Source organism: Podospora pseudopauciseta, chromosome 3, assembly GCF_035222475.1.
Source record: "Podospora pseudopauciseta strain CBS 411.78 chromosome 3, whole genome shotgun sequence".
In the NCBI taxonomy this organism is placed as follows: domain Eukaryota; kingdom Fungi; phylum Ascomycota; class Sordariomycetes; order Sordariales; family Podosporaceae; genus Podospora; species Podospora pseudopauciseta.
The window spans coordinates 2,605,383-2,632,387 of record NC_085893.1 but is presented as its reverse complement, the minus strand read 5'-3'; the positions used below and the strand labels follow the sequence as shown (position 1 = coordinate 2,632,387).

General features: G+C 54.0%; 7 protein-coding genes across 7 annotated transcripts; 3 read left to right on the top strand and 4 right to left on the bottom strand.

The window, feature by feature from the left end:
• Window positions 1-344: 344 nt before the first annotated feature.
• On the bottom strand, window positions 345-1,892 carry QC763_307500 (uncharacterized protein; the record flags this gene model as incomplete). The annotated part of the gene is made up of 1 exon (XM_062911195.1): window positions 345-1,892. One exon carries the CDS (start codon window positions 1,890-1,892, stop codon window positions 345-347), a length of 1,548 nt encoding a protein of 515 aa, XP_062767204.1.
• A 2,840-nt stretch (window positions 1,893-4,732) lies between these two features.
• On the bottom strand, window positions 4,733-7,138 carry QC763_307440 (uncharacterized protein; the record flags this gene model as incomplete). Its single annotated transcript, XM_062911188.1, has 1 exon — window positions 4,733-7,138. One exon carries the CDS (start codon window positions 7,136-7,138, stop codon window positions 4,733-4,735), a length of 2,406 nt encoding a protein of 801 aa, XP_062767203.1.
• A 223-nt stretch (window positions 7,139-7,361) lies between these two features.
• Window positions 7,362-8,118, top strand: QC763_307430 (uncharacterized protein; the record flags this gene model as incomplete). Its single annotated transcript, XM_062911187.1, has 3 exons — window positions 7,362-7,542; window positions 7,606-7,720; window positions 7,786-8,118. The coding sequence occupies exons 1-3, from the start codon at window positions 7,508-7,510 to the stop codon at window positions 8,116-8,118; spliced, it is 483 nt and encodes a 160-aa protein (XP_062767202.1). The 5' UTR covers window positions 7,362-7,507.
• A 222-nt stretch (window positions 8,119-8,340) lies between these two features.
• TFB4 (RNA polymerase II transcription factor B subunit 4) lies at window positions 8,341-9,531 on the bottom strand (the record flags this gene model as incomplete). Its single annotated transcript, XM_062911186.1, has 1 exon — window positions 8,341-9,531. One exon carries the CDS (start codon window positions 9,529-9,531, stop codon window positions 8,341-8,343), a length of 1,191 nt encoding a protein of 396 aa, XP_062767201.1.
• Window positions 9,532-10,624: 1,093 nt separating this feature from the next.
• Window positions 10,625-12,822, top strand: SHE4 (SWI5-dependent HO expression protein 4; the record flags this gene model as incomplete). The annotated part of the gene is made up of 2 exons (XM_062911185.1): window positions 10,625-11,371; window positions 11,461-12,822. The coding sequence occupies 2 exons, from the start codon at window positions 10,625-10,627 to the stop codon at window positions 12,820-12,822; spliced, it is 2,109 nt and encodes a 702-aa protein (XP_062767200.1).
• Window positions 12,823-13,098: 276 nt separating this feature from the next.
• Window positions 13,099-15,303, bottom strand: QC763_307400 (uncharacterized protein; the record flags this gene model as incomplete). The annotated part of the gene is made up of 2 exons (XM_062911184.1): window positions 13,099-13,833; window positions 13,903-15,303. The coding sequence occupies 2 exons, from the start codon at window positions 15,301-15,303 to the stop codon at window positions 13,099-13,101; spliced, it is 2,136 nt and encodes a 711-aa protein (XP_062767199.1).
• Window positions 15,304-17,628: 2,325 nt separating this feature from the next.
• Window positions 17,629-24,849, top strand: QC763_307390 (uncharacterized protein). Its single transcript, XM_062911183.1, is given in 5 exon segments — window positions 17,629-18,801; window positions 18,920-19,237; window positions 19,295-23,484; window positions 23,540-24,358; window positions 24,372-24,849. 4 exon segments carry the CDS (start codon window positions 18,639-18,641, stop codon window positions 24,098-24,100), a joined length of 5,232 nt encoding a protein of 1,743 aa, XP_062767198.1. The 5' UTR covers window positions 17,629-18,638; the 3' UTR covers window positions 24,101-24,358; window positions 24,372-24,849.
• Window positions 24,850-27,005: the final 2,156 nt, after the last annotated feature.

Here is a 27,005-nt window from a genome sequence, read left to right as displayed (position 1 = left end):
GATGTTATTTGTTTGTCTATTCATCGGTTCATCTTCTAATCCATCCCCAAGCCTCAACCAAGTCGTCGTCGTTCGTCCAAAAAAAAAAAAAAAACAAGTGAATGAATGTACACAAAAAGGCTCAAAATTGCCTGGGCTCTCTCTTTCCCGTCTAGGGCTCAGAGAGAAAAGAAAACATTTCCACAACATCAAAATCTCCAAAATCCATCTATGATACCCAAAGTGGCTGACTGATCTTACACGCTCCCCCCTTCCCCGGAAGATAGAATGGCGATACTTTTACGCCCTCGCGGGCGTAGCCACTCTTTTGTCCCTTTTAAGCTCTAACAACAACCGTCGGTTATTTAAAAAAGCTTAACCGGCACCGCAGCCCCAGTAGCGGAAGCGACACCGCTTACGACCGTCCCGTTAGCAGCAGTAGGGAAAGGAGTGGCGCTGGCCTCGGCGGTGACAGTCACAATCTCATCAGGGGGGCAGGCCTCCTCGTCACCCTCCTCGACGACCTCCTCAACGGGGGTGGTCACAGCAGCGAGTTCGTCAGCGGTGGTGGTGGCGGCGAACTCGGTGGTGGCGGTAGTAGTGGTCTTGTTCTTGTTCTTGTTCTTCTTGGTCTTGACGGCCTTGTTCTTGCCACCGCCGACGGTGACAAAGACGGTGGAGACAGCGGCCGCCTCGGTGACGGTGACAGTGACGGCACCGGCAGCAACACCGGCCTCGGTGACGGTCACGGTGGCGGTGGCGGCGGTCTCAGTGACGGTGACGGCGCCCTCACAGACTTCGCAGACGGGGCAGGCTTCCTCGGGGGCGTTGCCGTTGCCGTTGCCGTTACCATTGCCGGCACCAGCGCCGGGGGTGACGACGGCGGTGACGGTGGTCTGCTGGTTGGGCTTCTTGACAGTGACGGTTCGGGTGCCGGTGGAGGTGAGAGTGGCAGTGGTGGTGGTGTCGACATCGGCAGCAGGGGTGGTCTCAGCGGAGCCGGGGACGGCAGCGGAGGTCTCCTCGACGGGGGTCTCACCGGCAGCCGGAGTGGTGGCCGCGGCGGTCTCGCCGGCGGGGTGGCTGACGGTGACGGTCACAACGTTGACCTTGGTCTCGGTGGACTTAACCTTGGTCTTGACCTTGGTGGTGACGACACGGGGGGTCTCAGCAACACCGCCGCCACCGAGGGTGACGGTGACGACGCGCTCGCTGGTGACGGTGTGAACAATGCTCTCGGTCTCGGTGGAAACGACAGTCTCAACAACGTGAGTGCTGGCAGGGGCTGTCTCGACAGCAGTTTCAGCGGGAGCAGCAGTTTCGGCGGGGGCGGTACCGGTGTTGGTGATGGCAATGCCAGTTCCGGTGATCACAGGGGCGTCAGAGGGGGTGAGAGTGGAACCAGTGATGAGACCGGAAGAAGCCTCTTCAAGAACGCTGGACTCGATGGCAGGGACCTCGGTGACGGGACAGACGATCTCGGTGAGGACGACGGTGTTGGTGACGATAACGGTCTCCAGGGCCTCGGTGGGGAGCTCAAGGAGATCCTCAGTCTTGGTAGGGCAGTCGATGACCTCGGCAGCGCAAGAGGTGATGGTGAGCACCTCAGTGGTGGAAACGGTCAAGGTGGTGATACCGGCCTGGGCGGCAGTGGTGGTGGCGGTGCCATTGACGAAAGGAGCGCTGGTGATGGCAGTGTCGACGGCAGACTCAACACCAGTGGAGAGAGGAATAGCGGAGGAGAGATCAGCAACGCCGGTTCCGAGAGAGGTAGCGGCAGCCGTCTCGGCAGCCGAGCTGCTGGAGATGAGGTTTGTGGTGTTTTGTCGCCTCCAGTGCATGTTGTATCTGGGGTGAGAGTAGGCGGTGGTAAGGGCGGCGAAAAGGCCGACGGCAAGAGGAGCAGACTTCATCTTGAAGGTTGATCTGGTGTATATCTCTGGGTAAGTTCGAAGTTGATGTGGTGATGAAAATGTTCAAAGTGCGCCTGGCAAAATATTCGTTTGTTTGAGTCTTTTGGAAAGCAGCGAGAGATCGACTTCGCAGTAAAAATGAGCAAACACAGTTGCTTAGAGAGTGTAGATACAAGAGAAGAAAAAGAATTGAATGTCCAGACAAGCAAAAGGAATGGTGCTTGACCAAGAGAATGAAGGTTTATTTTTTTTTTTGGAAGAACGTGAAGAAAACAAGAGGAGAAAATAGGGAACACAAAGAAAACAACACCTGGGTGGTGAGGTTCTTATGAGGGGGCCACCATCAGGCAATCCACACCAAGGTTCCATCGCCCAAGAGATGTTTTCCGAGATTCCCATGGGTGGGGCTTGGGGGGGGAGGGGAGGAGGATGAACCCATGTCTGTTTCCCAAGCATCATCAACCGCCTGGTTCCTCTTCTCAAACCCCACCGTTAGGTGATTGCTCTCTTCGATTCGACTGCCGCGAGAATGGTGGTTGACTGGCACACTGGGCGGTTTGCCGGAAATCCAGGAGGCTCTGTCGTGACACCGACAGGGGTGCCGTAGCCAAGATCAGGGGGCAGATGCAGGAACCGCAAACCTGAGACAGGCTGGGAGCCAATCATTTTGCCTGACTAGGGCACCGTTATGGAAAAGGGGGGGCTTTTTCGATTCTGCTGTCTCCATACTTCTGAAGCAGTGACATCAGGTATGAACCCTCAGGCGTTCATCGCCCGTCGGTTTGTCCGTTCAAGATCCGAAAGGGTGGACAGCCGTGACGGCTTCAAGTTGTCAAGCATCATCCTTTTTTGCTTTCCCATCCATCCGTCCGTCATCCGAGAGATAAAAGTTTGCACGGTTGATCTTCAACCCGACCGATTGGTGAAGATGGGGGCGGGGCAAAAAGATCACTGAGGCACACAAGGTTGAAAATCATTCTTTAATGATCAGAGGTCAAAACCAGGAAGGTGGGCAAAGGTGTCTGAGACAAGTGATCGCCAGCGAGAAGTCTGGTACAGTGCTACGGAGAGGTACTATAACAGACGATAATAGCCCGATGGGTGCAGCTTAACTGACAGCGGTTGTTGGTGAAATGCGAGACTTGTTTCGCTCACTTCTTGAACTCGCCTATTTTTCTGGATTTTATTTAGAAAGAAAAGAAGCGTTACAACAATCGAAGTGCAACCTTCTCTCGTCAAACAGTAGAGGGGGTCCAACCGCAAAGAAGTCTCAATATGCCTCGGCCAGTGCCTTCTCACCCAGCAATCCTCCCGACCACTCACCTCACCTTTAACAAGCTTATTTCCGTCATCCACCCTCTCCGGATCCCAAGTTTGTGCAACAATATCATTTCGTTGGCATCCTTCCTTACCATCATCACCACCGCCATCAACATCCTCTGCCCTGCCCAGCCCTGCCCAGACCTTATCCCCTCATCAGGGGTCCAGTTTCGAGACTCCCTTCTCCCCAGTCCCCAACTCAAATCCATTAAGGAGACCACCAGTTTCATCCTCCCCGGTTCTCCACCACAGCTACAACACCCCCCAATTTCCATCGCGACGTTTGAACCAAGACTCGCTCCCATTGGCCAGCGCTTCAAGAAACTCTTCTCCTTCTTCATGCGATTTTCCAGGCGCGTCAATCATCGTCAACATGTTGCGTGCTTTCGCATAAACCAGCGTCAACACACGGACAATGATCCTCAACCAGCCTCACCCAGAGACTATTTCTGTCCTTCCTCCCCCCTCCCTTCTGCGCACGTGTGACGGTTGTTTTGGAGATCGGATCAAGCATGATAGCGGGAGCGGGCAGCGCGGTAGCGGTGACGGACATTTTATCCATTGACCAAGCCCCTATCACGGTCCATACCAAGTCCCAGAGATTCCAGAACATTGGTTACCTAGGAAAGAAAGGCAGGAATGATTTCCACACTGCCTGCTCCCCTTCTTATTTTGCTCTCCTGTGGCTTGCTGTTGGGTGATCACCGTCATCTGAACTCGTGATCTGTGTGATTTTCAAGTTTGCTTCTGCTGACTTGTTGATCTGTCGTCGGCATTTGCGTGGCGTAAGCGGGTGAGTCCCGTCCCCGGGTAGGTCGCGAGGTTGGGTCTGGTACGGTCCGGTCAGGCCGGGAGATGGGCTGTCGATGATGTAGGTAGAGAGAAAGAGTGCAAACTTGGGATGATGAGAACATGTCAGCATGGGGGCTATTGCAAATATCGCCACTTGTTGGAGCATGCTGATATCCCCGACGGCAAAAATTGTGAGCATCACTGTCTAGACATCGGCACATGTAAACTGTTTCTGTTCTGTTGAGTCGAAAGTGGCCAATGCCCTGCTGCGCCCACCACGCAAAATGCCAACATCAAAGTAACAACACAGAGATGATCAATTGGCCCGGGTCAAAGAACTCTGTGGCCGAGTGGTGTTGTTGAGCGAGTACAAGTCAGACTCGTTTCCCCAAAGAAAGGAATGCTGTCAAGCGACGTCGGTAAAAAGCACCAAGAATACAGTCATCACTCGCGGAAACCTCGTCTAGGTCATGCTCTTTAATATGACATAGAATGGGATCCCGCCGGGTGATGATTGTATACTTGCAGTCCTCTCTTCGCCATTCAGTAGACAAGCATCCCATTCTTCCAGGATACAAGTCAGTCCCAGTTGTACTAGCTTAACACTACTGTCTGGCCTAGAACCCCCTTCCCCAGCCTTCTCATTCCTTTGGTACAGTATCCTAATCCACAACCATGCAAATGTATATATACACAGCCATCCATCTAGATGCACCCCCATTCCATGTTCATGCCGTATACCCCAACAACAGCGAGACCTGCCTACTCAGCTGCGTCCCAAAGCCCAACTCAAACGCCTTCCTCGCCCTCTCCTCCTCCGCGGCCATCCCATCCTGGAAATCGTACAGATACCTCGAGAAAGTATACGCCAGATTCTTCCAGTGCATATCCCCGGACTCGGTCAACCTCGGCTTCAGCTCCTCAATATACCTCCGCGGCAGCGCCCTGGCAAGGGTTATCTTCATCTCCTGCTCTAGCTCCTGCGCTTCCCTAAAAATCCCCGCAACTTCATACTCTGGCGTCCCTGGCGTCCCAAACCGAATGGCCTGGCGGAATCGTTTGGTGAATGGTATCGCTGGGTTGAGGTAGCTTTCTGCCCTCCTCAGAGCTCCAAACCTGAATTTCCTGGCCAGCCACTCGCAAATGCCATGCTCGATTTGCTCCCGCCATTGCCTGGTGAGTTCGCATTCGCGGTGCATGGCATTGACAGTTTCCCGAATCTCTAGGTGTTTGAGAAATTCAGCCTCCGACCTGTGCCTCTTGGCAATGTTATCGACGACAGAGCTCACAAGGTCGATACGATCAGCTGTAAGGGGCCGTGCCGAGCGAAGAATGCTCTCCAATCTCCGCGTCGTATACCTCTCAAAATGAAGGTTAGACTGAACCCCCAGGAGCCAGAGCGCTGTCTCCAGGTGTCGTAACCTTTCTGCGCCAGCTTGGAGCCAGGCCGTGTTTTGATCATGAATCCACAACGTCTTCGTCATGGCCAAGACTCTCCTAAACTGTCTAGCAGCCGAAAAGTTCAGCAAGCCTGGACGTTTCCCGTCTCCTGAGCCCAACAGCAAAAATGTGGTTTGGTTGAGTTTTGCGAGGCGACCTTGGATGAGCGCCTTCGCGCTTACCCAATCGCCATGTGTTACGATGATTTCGCATAATCGCCTGAAAAGATCGGCATTGGGGGCCCAACTCTCGTTCAGACAAGCCTGGGTCAGCTGAACAGCATCTAAGGTGCGTTCAAAATCCAGCAGGCCTTCAATGATAGCCTCCATGATCGGCTGGCTTAGCGGGACGCGCTGGACGTAGTAGCCCCGTATCCTAGCTACGTCTCCCTCGACAGCCCACCAAAGGCGGTTGATTCCTTGATGGCGATCTCGTTTGAAGTGGGTGATAGCCACCCTCCTACGTAATCTCATGCCCCGGGAATCGTGACCGAAAAACCTCCGAAGAATGGTATGGAAGCCCAGAATATCGCGGCTTGCCCGGTAGTGATAGAGTAGACACAGCAGTGTCGCCTGCGTTGGCCGGAAGCGACTGACATTGAGGAATGAATCCACCACGGCTTGGGCGAGGTCGTGCTCCCCAAGATTCGTGAACCCCCATATAAGAGTGTTGTAGTTTTGGATCGAAGGAGACACCTCGCAGGTGAGAATATTGAAGCAAATCTTGGCCACAAATCTTTCCCTCCTCCATGGGTTAAACTCGGAGATAACCTTCATATTGGCTTCGTTTAAGCGAGCCCTCTGTCTAGCGGCATCTTCTGCGTCCAAGAAAGCGTCCTTGTAGCGCGGGTTCCCATCTGACCGGAGCATCTTGACCATAGTCTGCGCAGAGTCGGGGCTGTTTAGCGCTGGATGCGTTCCTGGTGCCTCTTTCTCGGTCCTCCAATAAGCCACTTTGATGAGCCGGTCGACCAGACTATTGACCATGGCGACTGTTTTCATCCTGGCTATTTCGGTCACCGGCTCCGGGGTCAACGGCTTCATCATGGCTTCCTCCTCAGCCAAGGCGTTACTCAAGACACTCAACGTTGCAGAGCCTGTAGCTGGTCTTGACAGCTTGTGTGATTTCTCATACGGAGTGACCATCCTAGTCTTGCATATATGATTCAAGACGTATCGTAACGTCGTTGGTGGTGGTGGAGCTAGCTTCTCCTGCTCGGGCCGGGGCCGAGGTATTGGTCGTCGTCTCCGCCCAGCTTGCCGTGGTGGTTGGGGCGTTGGCTCGACTGTGCTCTCAGCGGTCGAGGATGACGAGAGTTGTTGAGTGGCTTCCTCAATGAGGTCTTCAGATGGCTCCGGAGCCCCAGTCGCTTGATCAATCTCCAAGCTGTGCCCGTTTGCCTCGGCAAGCGCAGCTAACCTCTGCTTTGTCTCTTCAATCTTCTCGTCGAGCTCTCGTCTCCGACGATCCTTCTGCCCAGCATCAAACACGGCGGCCGTGGCCATGATAGCCGTGTAGCAGGCGGTAAAGACATCGCTGGCCAGAACCTTTCGTCGTCCGTGGGCTTGGGCACTGGTCGTCAATGGCGTCACCCTTGTCGGCGGCGACCGTCGGGCTATGGTGTGTGTGGTTCGATGGCACGCCCGACAGTGGCAGCCCTGCAGCCGGGCTGCCATTGACCAAAGGCTTGTCATCCTCGGGGCATGCCGGCCAATCTTGTGTTGGGACCGACTGGGTGTTTTGGTGTTGTGTTGTGGGCAGTCTAGTGGGCTGAGCTCAAAGTGTTGACTGGCCCTGAGCTTTTTGTGACCTCAACTGAGTTGAGCAGTCACGAAGGCGGGGTGGCCCGAGCTCCCGCGCCAAGTTGTGTAATGATGGTGTAATACCCAGTAATTACACGAGCTGTATTGGGGGCCCGCAGTCTCAACACCAGCGGGGCAGGAGTGCCCCTCCATCGCGTCCATCACGAGAAGCTCATCCTTGCGTCGGCTGTCCAAGCTCTTTCATACACATACACATCTTCACTCATCCGTTGGCACTAGAGCCAGGACCAATCTCACAACATGTTCGCCCTCACACTCACAGCCGAGCTCTCCGGGTATGTTTACGTATCTCGGCTCTTCCATATCATGAGCTCATAGCTTACATCCATCCCACACAGAGTAACAAACCTCCGCCCAACCGACACAAAAGAACACCCCTTCTGGTACACCTTCAAAGTCCAATGCACCTCCTGCAGAGAAGTCCACCCCAAACCCGTAGGCGTCAGCAGATTTGTATGATCCCCCCCCCCCCAACCGACACCACACTCACTCATTTCACCACTCACACCCGCCCACAGGAAGAAAACGAAATGTCCGGCTCCCGCGGCGAAGCCAACTTTGTCTGGAAGTGCAAGAACTGCAAGCGCGAATCCTCCGCCTCCATCCAAACCGCCCCAACCCCCTACCAACAAGGCGAGCCACCCAAGTCCCAAAAGATCATCACGTTCGACTGCCGCGGCCTCGAATTCGTAGAATTCATCCCCGAGGGCGAGTTCGAGGTCGACGGCCTAGAGTCCAACACTAAGTTCACCGGCGTGGAGCTCAACGAAGGGGAGTGGTTCGAGTATGACGAAAAGGCTGGTGATGAGGTCAGTATCAAGGAGTTGAAGTGGGATATTGTAAGGGCTTAGAGAGTTGAGTTATAAGTCGCATTGAAACCTTATGGTATTTCCAGGGGGACAAAACGCCCCATCGAGTCTTATTTTGCGCTGTGATACCAGAAGGTAATACTTCTCCCTAACGCCCCCGGTCCAGTCCAGAACCCTATGCTTTTGCTTGAAAATCATAAAACGTCTGTATCTCGCTCTTTCTGCATTCAACACCCTGAAAGCCGCCCCTAATAAACTCTAGGATTATTCCCCATTGGCCTCCAACTTCCTCTTTCTCTTAGCACTCGGAGAAGGCGCCAATCTTGCATTAGCCGGCTCCACGTTCAACCCATCCGGTGTCTTGATCATCCCATAATCCCCCACCGCCAATTTATTCCCACAGGTCAAACACTCGTCCCCAGGCGGTGGCTCACAAAAGATGCTCAAGCAGATACTGCACACAAACCCCGTGTCCACTACGTTCCTGTGGCAGAAACACGCGGCCCTGAAATCTACCGAGTCCGCCGCCGGCGTAAACAGGCATTCTCCCACCGGCTTCCTCAGCTCATCTCCCTCTCTTTGTTTGCCTGTTTTTGGTTTGCCCATCAGTGGCCCGGAGCCGTCATTCTGTGCTGCTGAAAGCCCGGAAGATGCGCTACCCACTCCAAAACCGAACATGAGGTACTGTAGGATGCCTTGAGGGTCGGCGGCTTGAATAAATGTGCCTTGAGTTATGAACGAGGCTTGCTCGAGGAAGGTGGCACTGCCTCGGAGGGCAAGGGTATCGATGGCGATTCGGGACATGGAGGCTGCGAAGACAGCGTTCATGGTGGGGATGTATTGGGAGGCGGCGGAGTCGGAGACGGAGATGACGAGGATACGGCCGTGAAAACCGACCAAACCGGTGCTTGCGGTTGTGCCTGGGGCAGTGGTTCCTGCAGTAGAGTTGGAGAGTGCCTGGCTCGCACTATAGGCAAGCGCCGTCTTGTTCATATGGGCTAGGGCGAGTGTTAAGGCGCCTGACATTTGAGTTGTGGTCTCGTTGAGGTCCGGTGGTATCGTGCTCCCGATGAGCTCACGGAGGGAGGTTACGAGGGCGTGTTCGATTTGGGCGTATTGTGGGAATTTATTCGCTGTGTTTAAGAAGGTATCCGTCTTGCCGGCATCTCGCATCTCAACATCCTCTGATGGTGGTTTTGGGGGCGTTGGATACAGCCATACAGCTCGGTTCGTGTGTGCGGCTAAAATGGCGATCTGGTTTGTGTTGCTTAACGCTAGGTGGGCATTGATGAATATCTGGATATTGGCAATGGCCTTTGAGAGTGGAAGAACGTCCCCCAGTGCTGCCCAAGCGCGTGGGTTTGTATCAATGATGATGGTGGTCAACGAGGGCACATCTTCGAGCTTGGAGACCTCGTAGTGCTCGGAGGCGTCCACCGCATCTTGGGCGCTCATTCTTTTCGAGCCGTTCCCGCTGCGTGGCGAGGTGTTTTGGATTGAGTTCTTCGTCAGAGCAGTGGCACTTGAAATCGATGAGGGGTTGGATCAAATATGTTCTGTTCGGTAAACCGCAATTCGTAGATAGATAAGGTAGTCGTCAAGACGTCACGTCACGTATGGTTGAAGTGGCGCGCAAGGCTTTACTCAGCTGGAGTCGATTTTCAGTGGGCCGTCTTTGCTCGTATACATTGAACTTGGCAGGGAAGGTCCGTCGCGTATTCTGGCTCAATTGCGATGGAACGCGTCCCGAAGATAAAAAGTCAAGAAGAAACCCTGGTCGATCCTGGCTGGCATCGCGCTTCCACGTGAGGCTAAGACCGCTTCGGGGTACCCCCTCCACGTTGTGGACAAGAAAATAGGGACCTTCAAAGATAGTGAATAGGCCGTCAATATAGTCAAAGGACCTCGAATCGTTAATAAAGGTCTTGAAAGAAGTTGAAAGGCATTAAAAATTAGTTAAGAGGCCTTGAAAGAGAGTTGAAAGGTCTGCTGATCATCATCTGAGATCTGTTCATTGACTTTCGAGGCATGTTGGAGTCCTATTATTTTGTTCACGCACCCCTCCAATAGAGATGGCACTAAGCTGGCTTGGGCCGCTATTCGTGGGGGTGGGGGCGCAATCAGATGCTAAAGGAGAGAGAGCTCCATCAGCCAGCATCGAGGGGCAACTGCCATCCCCAGAGGGCGGCTCTTTCTCGTGTCACGACAGATTCGAGGTTAACTTTCCAGATTGGCGGCTCTGGACACTTTGTCACGTTACTCCGGGTCTGGTCGATCCTCTGCCCTTTTATTCGTCACTTTTCCATATCCTCGACGCCTGCGATTGATAAGCACCTGAATCCTACGTTTGATTTCGATTCATCTTATCTCACCTATCTATACGCCTACATCTTGTCTGACACCTGCCATCCCTTTGACAAAAACCTACCCGCCACCGGCCTAACCAGACCCTACCAAACCTTATCCTCCAAAGATTAACATTTGCACTACTGCAGCCACAAAATCACCAACCTTCAACACACATCAACATCAGTCACAAACAAATTACATGGCTACCATAGCCGAAGCGGCCGCGGCGGCGCCTGAGCCTCTGGGAAGGCTGGATCAGACACTGCTCATCTTCGCAGGTCTTATGGAAGGTGGAAAGGAGGACGAAGAGACTGTCAGAGAACTCGGCGAACTAACACGACTTCTTAACGATGACGTCGAGGTTACCAAGAAGGGCGAGACATCTGTCACGACTGTGATTGATAGCGACTGTGTCGATACCATACTATGTTACCTCGACATGAGACAGCCCGACGTCGTACGCGCCCACGCCGCACTATGTACCTCTGCCTACCTCAAAGCTGCCGGCGAGGATGGCGGCAAGAAATTGGCCGAGTTTTTTCATGACCGAGTCCGACGGGGGACCTACGATGACTACATTGTTGCCTTCTGCGTCGCTGCCACCATCTTCCCTATTGTACCCGATCTCACATCCGAGCTGTTCCTGAGTGAAGGTTTTCTTGCCAGTCTAGGCCCGCTTATGAGGCGGAAATGGAAAAGCAGAAAGGTCGAGACGGCGTGCTTGGAGATGCTGAATGCCGCCTGCATGAACTCGGCTTGCCGAGAGGCTGTCCGAAAGTACTGCACAGAGTGGCTTGAGGAGATCGTCGAGCAGGATCCCGACGACGCCGTCAAGTCCATGCATACGGTCGATCCTGACATGCACCTCCAGGAGGGATCTATTTCTATGAGACGACACTCTCTGCAAGTCCAGAACCTCGCAGCAGTGGTACTGGCGAAACTGAGGGTCAGCCAACACATCCTTACCCCCCCTTATTGACGTATTTTGTGCTGCCTTTTCATGGTGATGATGTCTGGCTGACATCACGCTTGAAGGCAGTTCCATCTACCGCAGCCACCGCCGGCCCGGAAGCCAGGATACAACCGGCGACGACTAGCATCGAGGACTTATCTAAGCGGTTCACCAGGATGCTGCTAGACGAAGATGAAATCGAGCATGTCCAGCCGTCGATCGAGGGCTTAGCCTACGCGTCTCTCCAACCCAAGGTGAAGGAAAGTTTGTCCAAAGACTCCAAGACACTGAAACGTCTTGTCAAGGCTCTCGATGAAGCCCCTCCCAGGTCCCCGATGATTTACGGCGCGCTCAGCATTTTTGCCAATCTGACCAGATACCGACCCATCGAAACAGACGAAGAGAAAAGGATACGGCAGCTCAAGGCGTATGCCAACGCTGCTGGAAAACTACAGCAGGTTGACCCGCTAAACGAAGACGAGCACGTCACAGAAAGATGCAAACGCGTTTTCGAGGCTGGGCTTACACCAGTCCTTATCAAGCAAAGCAAGAGTGGTTCTGCGGCCTCCTTGGCGTTAATCATATCCATCATCCACGCCCTTTCCACCCCTCCCCCTCTCCGCGGTCAACTCGCACAGCAGGGGGCTGTCCGTCTCCTCATCGCCGCATGGACGGCCCTCCCAGAAACGGAAAACGGACCTAAACGTGCGGCTGCCCAGGCTCTAGCGAGGATTTTGATCTCTACCAACCCGGCGCTTGTGTTTGGGGGCACGAGACCGATCCCGCAGAGCGCGGCTATCAGACCGTTGGCGTCTATCCTCACCCCAGACCCCACCGCGGACAGGAGGGACCTCTTGCCTACGTTTGAGTCGCTTATGGCGCTCACCAACCTCGCCTCTACGGACGATGACACGAGAAAGTCTATTATTCGGACGGCGTGGGATGATGTAGAAGAACAACTGTTTAATCCCAACTCGAGGGTCTGCACGGCAGCGGTGGAGTTGGTGTGCAATTTGGTTCAGGACCCGGAGCAAACCCTTGCGTTGTTTGGGGATGGGAGTCCGAAGGCGAAGAATAGGGTCAAGGTTATTGTTGCTTTGGCTGATGCGGAGGACCCCAAGACGAGGAGCGCGGCGGGGGGCGCGCTGGCTAGTTTGACGGGGTTTGACGAGGTGGTGAGGGCGGTTGTGGGGCTGGAGAGGGGGGTGGAGGTTGTGTTGGGGCTTTGTAGGGATGAGAGGGAGGATTTGAGGCATCGGGGGGCGGTGGTCGTGAGGAATATGGTTTTTTCTGAGGGGGAGGTGGGGAGGCTGGCGAGGGGGAAGTTGGTGGAGGGGGGGGCGGTGGAGGCGTTGATGGAGTGTGCTAAAGGGAGTAAGAGGAGGGAGGTGGTGGAGGTCGTGGTGCAGGCTGCTGAGGGGTTGATGGGGGAGGGGGGAAAGTAAGCTGAGGGAGCGGGTTGTTTTAAACACTGTTTGTTGGCATCGGGGGCAGGAGTACATTGGAGCGGAAGATTGAGGCTGGCAAAGGAGCATGATTTGACATGTGAGATTAGCTTGACATGATGGTATTATAAGATTATTGTAATGTTGGTAATCTAAGAAATATCCTAACTCTGTGGTGGTGGTATCCCATTGTGTTTTTCAAGATCCTCCAAACTCACACACATATATATAATACTACACACGCTCGCCTTCACATCCCCTCCGCCCCCCCCCCCATCAAATATCACTACTCCCCCCATCCCTCCCCAGCAATATCTTATGCACCCGCCTACTAATAGCCTGCCCAACCGCCCGATCACTAAACCCCCCATCCCTATTCGTCCCCTTCCTCACCGACTCCCGTATCAACGGCCCCTCCTCCTCCATCGCCCTCTTCAACCGACTCACGCTCTCATACTCCTGCGCAATCCCCACCGCGATCGGCTTCGTGACCCGCCCAACCTCCTGCAGCATCCTCACATAAATATCCTTCGTCTCGGTCCCAGTCCTGACCTGCCCAGAGTCCATGCAGAACCCCGCCTGGGTGTCATTCGTCTGATCCCTCAACCGCCGGTACGGCGCAGTGGAGATGTGCTGAGTAAAAACGGCGATTTGCTGCGAGGTTTCAATCGGGGCGTTGGTGTGGTGGATGAGAGCTGAGTGAACAAGCTGTAGCTGGAGGAGGGATTGCTCGACGAGGTCTTCGTTGATTATTTTTTGGTTGTTGTTGGCCGGCCGGTTGGGCTGGGTGCTAGAAGGGGGATCGAGTCCGTCACGGACGGCGGAGACAAACTGCCTGTTTCGAGCGGACTTTTTCTTGCGGAGGAAGGGGTTTAGGCCTTCGATTAGGTAGATCAAGGTAAATCCGGGAAAACTGGACTTCATTGAGGAGACATGCGAGTCCAGGTTTGGGGTGGATGGGGAGAGGCATAACTCCACAAACCGAGCGGCGGGCATGATAGCCATGGCGTACTTCTCCGTGTCGGTTCGATGGGGAACAGGTTCTCAGATGGAAAGGGAAGGGTTGTATTCCGCGTCTACCTTTCGCTTCCAGCGGACGATGTTGTCAACCGGGGAGCGGGAGGATTGGACTTGGACGGAGAGGTCTTTGAGAAGTTCCTCGGCCTGGATTTTGATGGTTGGGTTGAGGCCGATGGGGAGGTCGACAATCATTTCGGGGGTAGAGACCTTTTTGTCGGTGCGAAGTTTGTTCACTTCTGCGAGGGCGGCTGCTTTTTTCTTTTCAAAGGCTTTGGTTTCTTTGGCAGCTTCTTTCTCGAGACGCTTGCGCTCTCTTTCGGCGGCGAGGGCGGCGGCTTTGGTTGCTTTCTCTGCTGCTTTTTCGGCGGGGGTTTTCGTTTGTTGCGTTTTTCTCTCCTCATCTGGGAGGTCAACAGCATTGGCTGATGAGACACCTGTGGTGAACCTCTTGTTCCTTGATTTGGTAACTGTCGGCGGCCGCTTAGAGGTTGACCCAGAGGTGGTTTTTCGCTTGGAACTGGCAAGGTCCATAATATCAGGGAGATCGTCTCCATCGGAGTCCACATCATCCATGGCGTCGTCAGAATCGTCAAGCCAAATGACCTCTGACCAAGTCTTGCGGAAGGGACGAGATGGCTCCGGCGGGTGGCCAATATCAGAGGCTGGAATGGGCGCCGAGCTCGAGATAGGAACCCAGTCAGCAGTCTTGCTGAGTGTGCTCTTTGCTCGCTGCGTCAGCGCCGGCGAGTTTGAGATGATATCCTCCGCCATAAGATTCCGCTTCGGTACAGCTGGCATCGGCTGTTTCCCCTTATCTTGGGGTGTCTCGCTCACAAAAAGCTCGTCGTCAGACAGAAAGTCCACTTCTGGCTGGTCAAGACCTCTCCGCGTTGGTGCAGTCTCCTTGCCCCTGGGTGGCGAACATCTGAAAGAGTCACTGTCCGGTTCATCGTCAGACAAAAGGTCTATTTCTGGCTGGTCGAATCCATTTTGCGTAGATGCAACCTCTTTCCCTTTAGGTGACGGGCTTCGAAAATGATCATCATCCATTTCACCTTCCGAATCATCAAGCCCGGGTCGGTAGAACTTTCCTCCAATGTTCTTTACTCCTTTAGGGACAGAGCTACTCCGTTGCTGATCCCTGGGCTGCGCAGAAGGTGGAGGAATCGAAGCTTCCAATGACGGAGAGTTCCTTTTTGGACTTGATACGATTGAGTCTGCTGCGCTTATGCGGCGCTTCTTGGTCGCTGGTCCTTCTGCGCTAAGCCCTTTCCATGACCACCCAGTTCCAACCACTGGGTTAGCTGCCAACTCATCGTCCGAGACGAAGAGGGCATCTTCGATAATTGGTGATTTCTCCCTAGGTGGGCGCCGTTTGGAGCCTGCAGCCGGGAGAGATGGTTGGCGAGCTGTGGGTGGCCGAGGCGGAGAGCTCGCGAGAAGATCGACAATCTCGGTCATCGTATATGAGGCAGAGGCGCAACCAAGAGATCCTTGTAACGTGATGTGTTGGTTTTGGGGTAGTGTAGTTTCTGGGGACCCTCAAGTGCCGGCCATTGTTTAAATGACGTCGGGGGGCAACAACACAACGCCGATGTTCTGGAGTCGAGACAGTTTCTCGTTAGCTAAAGAGACGCGCCATGAAGCGCGCGAACCTAGCGCCATATCACGTGAGAAGCTTAACTGTCTGCCACCCCTGTCGGCTCCCCAGGAATAAGCCCCGCTTTCAACGGTCGTCAATGTCAAGTTTAGAAGTTTCACCTGTCAAACCCCATTTCAATGCCAGTAATTTCCTCATCATCTCCATTCTTCTAGCTGCAGATATTCCGAGTGTCTACCTTCCTCATCTGTCTCTAAGGCAAGCCGTGTACGGCCGTACGGAGGTCTCCAGGGCGGAGAATAGGAAGAGCTAAGATAAAACAACCATTCGGGGAATAATCGCACGTGGTCGATCTACGCCATGATTGGTGATGACTTACCACAGTATTCATTGCTCGGACCTCCTTCTCCTCTCACTATCAGAAGAAGGATGAACTTCTCGCCGCTCTCCGCCTTGGAAAAGGCAATTTCTAAAGTTGGTCCTGATGTCGTGATGGATTCGGGTCTCGACCTCTTGCAGATACCGTCCGTGCGCACGGCCGTTTTCTTCCCCACACCAAAGAACCGAGCGCACATGTCTCAAGGGTTGAATTGAAGGGGGAGAGGGATTTCCAAAACATTTCTGCTTTGGGAAAGAAACGCTTCCTTTGCTATCGGACCGGGTTCCGGGGAGCGGGAATACGGCACCGCTCCGCTCCGATGGGAACGCCGGTGAGGAGGGGGGAGACTAGTAAGTCTCCGGTGGCCTCTCCCCATGGGGTATCACAGGCGTGTCTGTTGGGTGTGAAAGACGAGTTCGAGACCGAGGAGGATGACAGTGGGATCATGAAGGGATCAGTTTGTATGGCAGTATATATTGAAAGAAAGAAACATATGTCATGGTTTCAGGATCCATGAAGCTATATGCCGTGTCTCTTTAGAAACTCATCAAGCTTGGTTGTAAGTGGAGTTCTATGCATGGGCTCTACACTCTGTAGACTTTGCATGAAGGAAAAGGGGTCAAGGCGTTGCATGTCGGCGGCATTGCTGAGCGATGTGCTGCCAAGCCAGAGATTCTGAAACTGTGGTCCCGCCTATCAGCTGTCCTATTTGAGTGCGGACACTTTGAACATGGAGTTGATCACACTGACGGGTGACAGCTGGACATTTTAACCATCAAGAGGAATTCTCCGCTGCGGTTATCTGCTGAGGCACATGTACATCACCGATTTCTCCGGACCGGACTATTGGTGGGTGAGGATGGACCAACAGCTCCGGACCTAGGGTCTGGCTTGTGTGGTCTTGGGGACGGGAGGAGGACCTAGGTAAGCAAGGTAAGCCGTCCCGTACCGCACCGGCCAGCCGGGACGGATATCTTTGGGCCCGGCAGCCGGAGCTATCAAGCGTCTGACTGGTGGCCAAAAGAGGGGCTGGGGCACCTGATTGAGCAAATCTTTGCTGCGTCTGGTGATCTTTTCTTGTTGGAATGCGAATGGTGTGGTGCAACTTTGCTTCTTCAAGTTGGGGGATGCTAGGTGGGGGTTGACACTGACGATAACAGGCCGATTATGTTTGCTGTCTGTAACCTGTTCCGTCTTGTGGCCCCTTCTGAAGATACCGATGAGATTATCGAGGTCTGGAGGAAGAGGCGTAGAAGGTAGAAACTAGTCCATGATTGGATGGTGCTGCCGAATAGTGGTGTTGTGCCTGCAGATAGTGTTCCCCCAAACAGTGAGTGGATGAAAACTGGTGCCTTGTTCTGCAGCTAAATTCGTCTAATCCAGAAGTTGCAACCCTGTGCTGCACCTCTGGGCGAGAAGTTCAGATGCAGCTCATCCCAGACTCCACTGTGAACATGGAAGCACACAAACAAGATCTGGAAAGGCAGATCGTCATGTCCAAAGTTGCTGGGAACAGACGGAATGTCCGATATATGGGTGTTGTCTCGTCCTTCACCACCTTAGACCTCGGCGGCCGAGTCCACCGGTAACTTTGAAATATCCGTAGAGTGGGAGTCAGGTCTACCATAGGAAGCCCAGCTGTCACCTGGTGGCCAGAGCGTTCGGCCTTTACAGGGGAAGCACCGCGTCCCCAGAACGGAGGGAAGCCGCCGTCTGATGTGCGCACTGGGAGCTAGTCCCCTTTTGGCATCTGGTTGCTTGGTTCTACTCGAGCTAACGCTGCAAGGCCGTCCCGCCTCGGGCACCCCCAACACGGCCTGTGTGGTGACACTGATGGACTGGAAGAGAACTGACAAATTCCACAGGGCAGCTGTTTGTGGGGGAAGTTTGCTGCTGAGGGAAACGGTGAGTGAAAGAGCTGTCATTGTTATTCTGCTGCTGCAATATCTATTTGTGTGTTCATCAACTGCTTGCCACTGCTTGCCACTGCTTGCTTGTTCTGGCTTCTGAGTGGGCTGCTCGGTACCTCTCTTGCCAACAAACTGAGCTCACAGCTGAAGGGAAAATCTTTCAGAGTTTTCTCCTGAGCCGCCGTCTCACCGCATCGAGCCACCAGAAAAACACATACAGCGACTAACAAGCCATTGACTGGCAGAGCGAAAGACAGAAAAAAAGAAGAACGAAACACCCAAAAAAACAAAAATAAAAAATAAAAATAAAACATCACCAGCCTGGAAGCGAGAGGCTCTCGGCGTTGCGTTTTGTGCGATCGTGTCGTTCCGGTTCGCATACGGAGTCGATAACTTTATAGCGAAGCGACTCCAGGGACCCCAATCGACCCCAATCGACCCCCCCGGCGCAGCTTCAGGGGACGCGTTTGTAATTTGCGCCACCCTTGTCGGCGCAATCAAATAAACAAGGGGACCTTCCAAGCGCCCCTGGCATCAGACAGCAACTCCCCCAGAATACCCGCCGACGACACACAGGAGAATTCACGAATTTCCAACGACAAAACATATGACGCCTGCCAGACGACCGAGTGCAGAAGCATAAGCCCTTTTGCGGGGTCGTGGCTATTCGACAGACAGACGAATATTCTGCCTCTGCCTCTTCTGCCTCTTCCCTTTTAACCACCGAGAGACGGTTCGTCCCGTCACACGTTCCACGATTGGGCCTAGCTGTACCTACCTGTACGAGCTCAAGGACGACTGCGGCAAAAATCGAGTGGCCCGTCCCACCGCGCCGGTTCAAGTCGATTGATTAGATCGAGACCTCCTACTTATTAGAGCTCCACGCCCCCAGTCCCGCTTCGCTGCTATGGCAAGCTCACCACCAGCGTCGCCGGGCACACTGCCTGCACGGCCAATGAGCGCCATGGTCCGCCCGGCTCCGAGAAGTAGCAGCCGCATGAGCATGCAGGGCAAGTCGGCCGGAGGAAGCAGAGCCTCGGACGAGGAATCAAAGACCGCCGTCAAAGTTGGTGAGTACACAGCATACCTCGGATCCCGCTTGGTGAACCCCCGGCACGCCGTCCACCGACTGTGTGTCTCGCGTGCCACCGCTGCCACGGACACCTGCATTTCTGACATGTTGAGCAGTGGTTCGCGTGCGCCCACCTCTAAGGCCCGAAGACCCGGGCTTCGAGCTTATACCTCAGCGGTTTCAGCGATCCATGGTCCAGGTGCATTCGCCAACGAGCCTGTCGATCGAGTCACCGCAGGGCCGCAAGCTTTTTGTCTTTGATAGAGTGTTCGGCCCCGAAGTTGGCCAGGCCGGAATATGGGAGTATCTAGACGAGGGAGTCAACGCCTTTACCCAGGGGTACAATGTATCCCTTCTCGCGTACGGCCAGTCCGGCGCGGGCAAATCTTACACGATGGGCACAGCGGGTGACCAGGAAAGTCTGGAGCAAATGGGTGAGTATACTCCCCAACCCGCGCCAACTGCTAGACGGTGCTGACTGTGATATTCAGGTGTGATCCCACGCGCCGCCACTGCGCTGTTTGAACGGTTGGAAGGTTCAAAGATCAACCCTAACCGCAGTTCCATGTCACAGCTCCGAACACCGGCTCGGTTCTCGAACCCGCCTGTCAGTTTCACGAAAGGGGCGGAAAAGAACTGGACCTTGCGCGCGTCATATGTCGAGATCTACAACGAGCAGTTGAGAGACCTGTTGGTCGACGATACCATCCCATTTCATGAACGGGGAGCCGTCACGATTCGCGAAGACGCCAAGGGCAACATTCTTTTGACCGGTTTGCGACAGGTGGAAGTCAACTCGGTGGACGACCTGATGCATGTGCTGGAGCAAGGATCGATAGTTCGACAGACGGATGCGACAGCGATCAACGCCCGATCGTCGCGCTCCCATGCCGTATTCAGCTTGAACCTGGTGCAAAAGAAGAGCAAGCCGATGACGGGAGCAGAGAGGCGCATGTCGATGCCGGTGGAAGGCTTGTCTGGGAGCGAATCTCTGGTAACGACCGACAGCAAAATGCATTTCGTGGATTTAGCCGGCAGCGAGCGTCTCAAGAACACGGGTGCCCAGGGAGAGCGGGCAAAGGAGGGTATTTCGATCAATGCTGGTCTGGCAGCACTCGGCAAGGTCATCTCGCAGCTGTCTTCGCGACAGGCCGGGGCGCATGTGTCGTACCGGGACTCGAAGCTAACACGACTGCTCCAAGACTCACTGGGCGGGAATGCCATCACGTACATGATTGCCTGTGTCACGCCGGCCGAGTTCCACCTGAGCGAGACGTTGAATACGGTTCAATATGCGCAGAGGGCCCGAGCGATCCAGAGCAAGCCGCGGATCCAGCAGGTTGAGGAGGGGGACAAGCAGGCCATAATCGATCGTCTCAAGGCCGAAGTAGCATTTCTGCGGGAGCAAATCCGGAGTGCAGAACGCGGCGGGGGAGAGCGACGCACCCTGGCCCCAGGCGAGAGGCCCGAGCGGCAGAGTGAGCGGGAGGTGGAACTCCAGAACCAGCTACTGGATGCCCAGGAAAACTATACGGCTCTGAGCCAGCGGCACGCGAAGCTCATTGCCGAGCTGGCGCGGGCTCGCGATGAAGAGCAGTTGGAGAACCAGCTCGAGAAGAACCTGGGTGACAGTGCCACAGAGCGGTTAAATCGCTCCAATAGCTTCGCACAGGCGGTGGAACAGGTTGTGCTCGAGTACGAAAAGACGATCCAGTCTCTAGAACAGTCGCTAGCGAGTACCAGGGCAACCCTGTCCAGCACTGAGGGATCTCTGCTGGAAAAAGAGTCCAACTGCGCCTACGCCGAAACGATCAACAATCAGCTCCAGGCCCGGCTGCAGAAGCTCATGGACCGCGAGGCCAACACCGAAAGCTACCTGCACGACCTGGAGACCAAGTTGGACGGCCACACGTCAGGCGAGGAAAAGAACACAGCCATCGTCATGGAGTTACGCAAAGAAATTGCCCGGGTCCGCGAAAACGAGGCTGCGTGTGAGAACTACATCTCGACCCTGGAGGAGCGCCTTGCCGAGGCTGACCAGGATGCTGAGCTGATGCAGCGTGAGATTGACAGGCTGGAGCAGGTGGTGGAGCGGCAACGCAGCCTTGGAAAGCTGGACTCTTTGTTATACGAGTTGGATCAAATCCAGCCTACAACTCCGGCTCCCGAGGCCGAAGTCGGAGCCGCCAACGGCACTGCCACCAACGGAGCCGGCCACCGGCGCACGGCCAGCCGGAGCATCGCCGACCATTCGCGCAGCCACAGCCATGTCAGCCGCCATAGTCAACTGGAAGAGACCATCCCCGAGATTGGAGAGGAGGATATCCCGGAGGAGGGAGAGGAGCCAGTTGATGGGCAAAAGAGGCCACGGAAATTGTCGCCGTTGGCCAACGACGGCGAGGTGCTTGAGTATCCCGCGAGCCCGGCTCAGTCCAAGTTTGTGGCCGACAAACTCGAGACTATGAATCAAGAGCTTCTCGGTCTTAGGGTTGAGCACGAGGCAACACTCAACGAGTATGATCTCCTCCATGCCAAGTATGAGGAGGCTCTCCGGGCTTTGGGCCAGCTGCAGGATATGGTGGACGAGGCTAAGCACCCTAGTCGCCAGCGAGATTCGATTCTCTCGGTGACATCGCCAATGCTGACAAGACCTACCTCATTCCTGTCTGACGCTAGAACTAATGAGACCAAGGATACCACGCATCTTTCTATGCGGTCACTCTCATCAGAGCTTTCGTCGGCTCTAGAATCTCCGTCTACGACATTGGATGTCTCGGATGCTGGCACCGCTGTGCCCAAATCTGGTTCTGCTCCCGAGTCGCCAACGGAGCCCACAAATGGTGCCGATGCCACGACCGAGGTTCACCGGTTGAAGGCTATCGCCGCGGAGAAGGAGGCCGCAGAGAAGGAACTGGCCGAGCGGTACGCTCAGCTGGAGGAACGGCATCAACACGCCCTCGACATGGTGGAAGAGCTCAAGACCCAGGTCGCCAGGGCTCAGGCCGCCAACGAGGATTCCGGCAAGGCCGGCCATGTCATCCGCCGCAAGTCTAGTCAAACACTCATGATCATCGATCGGGCTCACAGGTCATTTGCCTCGCTCCGAAACATCGCCGCCGAGCACTTTGAGGATCAGCCAGATGTGATGCAGAACTTTGAGCTCAACCTCAACGCCGCCATGCACGAGCTCCACGCTCGCTCCGAGAGGATACAGGAGCTCGAGACCAACATCGCGACGGCCAAGAAGGAGATGGAGACCAAGATGACCATCATCTCTGGACTGACCCGTGAACGGTCGAGTTTGAAGGCTGCCTCGCCTATGGACATGGCAGTTGTGTCGAATCTCCGGAATCAGCTGGAGCAGAGCGAGATGCGCATCAAGGAGCTGCAGCAGGCGAATGAAGTTCGGGAGAAGGAGCTGGAGGCTCAGTTTGCGGAACTGCAGGAGCTGATCAAGCAGACGGCCGTGAGCGCCAATGCTACCGCCGCCACGAACGAGACTTCCGAGGAGGCGGCTGCTCAGTTGGCAGCTCGTGAGGAAAAGATTGCTGAGCTGGAGAAGGAGCTGTCCACCTGGGAGGAAAGGCATAGGTCTGCTGTGCAGGCTCTTCAGGATAATGAGGAGCAGCTGAAGAAGACTATCAGCGAGCTCGAGGCTCAGGTTGCTTATTTTACTGCTAAGCTTTCGGAGGTCAAGGTTGAGGAGAAGCCTGAGGGTGGTAATGAGAGGGCAGTTGGTGAGACTCCAAAGCAAAGCGGGGGTGAAGACACGAAGCTTGTCGACTTTCTCCGTACCGAAATCGAGGAGTACAAGGCTCTCATTAACACCAGCCAGACAAAGGTGGCCGAGGCTGAGAAGCAGCACCAGGAGACGAAGGAGGCTTTCGAGCAGGCTATCAAGGAGCGTGATGAGGCGGTCAGCGAAGCAGCTGAACAGAAGGACCTGGTTGCGAAACTCGAGGCGACAATCTCTGACCATGAGCAATCTATCAAGGCTCATCAGGAGAGCGTTCACGAGTTACAGTCAGCCCACCAGAAGGATGTTAACGAGATCATGCTGGCCGGCAGACGTGATCTGGAGTCTCAGCTGGCTGCTCTCAAGACAGAGCATGCCAACCGGACTAAGCGGCTTGAGAGTGATCTGACTGAAGCTCGCGAAGAGCTCATGAAGGTTGCCACCCAGGTAGCCTATGCTCTCGGACTGGATGTCAGTGTCGAGAAGATCAGCGACCGCATCAGTGATCTTGCCGGTGCCCAAAAGGCGCTGTCAGAGGAGCAAGGCAGGCGACTGGAGCTTGAGCAGGACATTGTTGAGCTGTCCAACATCAACGACACCATCATGCGCGACCTCGAGGCTGTTAGAGCCAGCTTGGCCGAGGTGCTCGCTGCCGAGTCGGAGAAGCAGAGGGGCCCCACCGGGCAGGGCTTCCCTGTCAAGGAGCAGGTGGCGTTGGTGAAGAAGAAGGTGGTCGATCTCGAGGTCAAGAACAAGAAGAACTCGCGGCTTGTGGAGGAGCTTGAGGACCAGCTTAATAAGAATTTCGACCAGGTCCAGGCTGCTAGCAACAGGCTGTCGCTGCTTCAGACGGAGAGGAACCAGCAGCTGGAGGAGGCGAATGCTGCCAAGGTGAGATTGCAGGGCGAATTGGATGCCATCAAGGAGGAGTATTCTGCTCTTCAGGTACGTTTTTTTCTGTCCTCTACTTATTTGCTATCGGAGACTAACAATCAGCCAGGCCAAATACGACAGCATCCTCCCCAACGACTCAACCGACACCCCCCAACGATCCAACTCGCAAACCCAGCAAAACGGCCACGGCGTCCGCAAATCATCCTCGGTCGCCTCTTTACCCTCCCCCCCACCAGCAATCCCCCTCCCGCCCCTCCCATCCAACAACTCAGGCACCACATCCCCCACCCCCCGCCCCCCCTCCAAGGACGTAGGCGGTATCTCCCAGATCCAAGAAGACCAGGAAGCACGCATCCGCCTCATCGAAAAGCACCTCAAGGCAGAGAAGCAGCTTACCACCACCCTCGAAGAGGCCTTGACTGACCTGGAGAGGCAGCAGCTGGCGATGAGGGCGGATTGTGACGCCTGGAGGAGAAGGGCGCAGGAGCTGGAGCAGGAGATTAAGGACCTGAAGGAGAAGCCGCAGCAGGATAACAGGTGGAGTCTGCAGCAGGTGGAGGAGGAGAGGAGGAAGAGGAGGGATGCCGAGATTGCGAGGGCGCATTTGGAGGAGAGGATGAACACGATTAGCAAGAAGAAGAAGAAGGGGAGCCTGAATTGCTTTTAGAGGGGGCAAGGACGGCAGGGGACTGGCGGTGGTGGTGGTGTTTGGAATGTGATGAAGAGGGTTTCGGTTGCGGGGTTGGTGGTGGTGTGGTTGGTGGTTATTGGGTTGCTGGCTTTGGTTGTGAAGGGGTTGTGGAGGGTGGTAGGGGAAAGAGAGGAAGAATGAGTTGTGTGGGAGTGTGTGTGGTTGTGTCAGTCATGGCCTTCTAATCTTATGATGTGGATGTCCGTTTTTATGTCCCTTTTTTTTTTTTTTTTTTTTTTTTTTTTTGGCTTTTATTTCTCCACCGCCTTTTTTTCTTCTTTTTTTTTTCTTTTGCACAGCTTTATTTTTTAACTTTGTCTTCTCTGATTCCCCCTTTTATTTTACTTTACTGTTCTTATTTTTATTTTTATTCTTTCTTCTTTTCTTGTCTATTTTTGAACAGGGACACATCACTTTGGTTGTTGGTTTGGTTTGGTTTTGTTTGGATGAATAACTTGTTCCTTGTGCTTGCGGGAGGGAATTGGAATGGGAATGGGTGGGTCATTGTTGTGGTTGTGGTTTTCCAGTTACGTTTGTTTATATAACACATCATTCCCTGTTCTCATGAACGAAGAGACTTCTTTATACCCCCCCTCTATCTGCAGACAAACACATATCAGTTAAGAAAGAAAGAAAGAAAGAAAGAAAGAAAGAAAGAGAAAAACGGAAGTGAAATGGAGAGTAGGTTCATGTTAATGAGATGGGAGTAAAAAAATATTTGAATGAGAACTTTTGTTGTATGTGTTTGTGACATGGTAGTTTCTGATATGGACTTGGTTTGGTTGCAAAGTGTCTTGAGTGTTTTGTTGTCAGGTGTGGTTGAAGGGTTTTCTACGATTATCTTGTGTTATTTTACGTACCTATCTTGAAACGTTGATGTTAAAAAGAGAAAGATGGAGGCTGGGCTAGATTATGTATGAACCCGAGGGTTTAAACACCTTGCTTTGGGGCAGGATGTTTTAAACAGGATTATACTCGGTTACTTTGCTCCAGGCACGGTGGGATCAGCCAATGGGCAATCCAAACTACAGTTGTAAATATTATCTATTTAAAGTATATTTCCCTCATATTCTAGTTTACAAGATATACCAATCATCATCCTATGGAGCTCCTTTCCTGGGTAAGGTAGTGATCTCGTTTTTCTACAGTGGCTATACACCACCAAGCCATGTCAAGTGCCGATTTTGATGGCCTGGCAAGTACCTAGGTAACTTAGTCTATTGTGTTCCCTCTACCTTTTCATTTTACATAAAAGCAATAGGTAACTAGAACTCTCATAAACTTGTCAAGATCTGAAAATAGTCTCTGTTTCCCAGCTTCCCTGCTCTCAGTCTGGCTCTCTTTGTGTGACAATCTCCTTGCTACGTTACTGAGAGTCAGTCAAAGATGACGATATCACTTACACACCCTCTACCTACCAGGTAGGATTGTGAAAATGTTTATGTCATGACATCGTAGGAGCAGGCAGACAAAGACTAGTTAGTGGGACGGGAGGTCCATGTGGAACTGGGAATAGTCTCAAGAATGACGAAACGCATACATACATCGGACAACTCAAGAGAACTACAATCCTGCAGTTGACGGGTGGCCGGTCTTATATAGGGGCTTTCCCTCGGCTTCCTTCAATCTACCCACATCCTTGATACTATGCCGTATGCTTAATCTTAATTAAAGTGACTCTTTCTATCACATGTGCCCAGCTCAGGACCACCACCGCGTGTTGTTGTTCCCCTTTTCCCCTCCTCCCATACGTCCGGAAGGCCCCGGTTGTAGGGGTTGAGGTATGACGTTGTTCCTGGTGGCGGGCTGGCTGTCTACAGGTGGGGTCGTCTCTTGGTCTGGTCTTTGTACACCACAGTTCTGGGGTTCGAGGATACGGAAGGAATGAGGGGCACACACGAGGGAAAACACAAGAGTGCCATGACTCTCGTCCCCAGTGACGATCCGGACTGGGCGCTCTGAATAGGTTTAGATTTGTTGTTAGTTGGTTAGTTCGAGGGTACTTCCGCTGCTCCGGAACTGGTGGATGGGAACAAAAAAAAACATGGGGAAATATTTCGCCCAGTCCAGTCCAGTCCGAGCATTTGAGTTTTATGGTGGATTAAAAGGAACAATCAAGTTCGAGGCCTCCCTTCCATTGGAGAATGTGGGGAGTGGTAATGCCCCGCGATTCTGGGGAAAAGGGGGCACAAGACACACACAACACACACACACACACATAAGAGGACACGAGGGAAGGGGGGGCAAATGGATAAGGACAAGGAAAGTCACTGATGGTTATCCCTGGTTCGTTGGATGCACATGCTCATACCCGAGGTGTATGTGAGAATATGGCTTCCCGAGCTTCCCTTCATCCCCAGGAAGTCGGGTTAGCCTTGGCCCACCGGCACTTGGGAATGTCCCGGCAGCCGGCCAGCCGCAACTGTCCAACGTCGTTGCACACACACACACACAGACACACACCCGTCTTATCACGATAGCGGTGGTCCACTGCAGGAACAAGGTGGTACCCCGGCCCATGTTCGTTCGTTCGTTCGTCTCGGTCTTCGGTATTTGCTGTGAGGGAGAAAATGGACAATAAAAAGCGAGGAGCGGGCCGGGATAGCCGTTCGAGAAGAAGACGGTGCGTCATGTCCTCGACTTTCCGAGGTGGCCATCCCGTGATGTTGGGAGTGACGGACGATGACGCCAGCCCATCTGGGGATTCCATAAAGACAGGTCGTGACAGCAACGGGGGCAGCCAACGGTGATGGTCGCCAAGAGGCGCTGTGCTTTGAATGCGGTTGGGATCAGTGCGGGGAAGGCCCGTCTTATGGCGATGCGGCGTTGCGAAGGCATCATGTCTTTCCCTGTCCAAGGCGCCTCCTCCGTCACCGAGGAC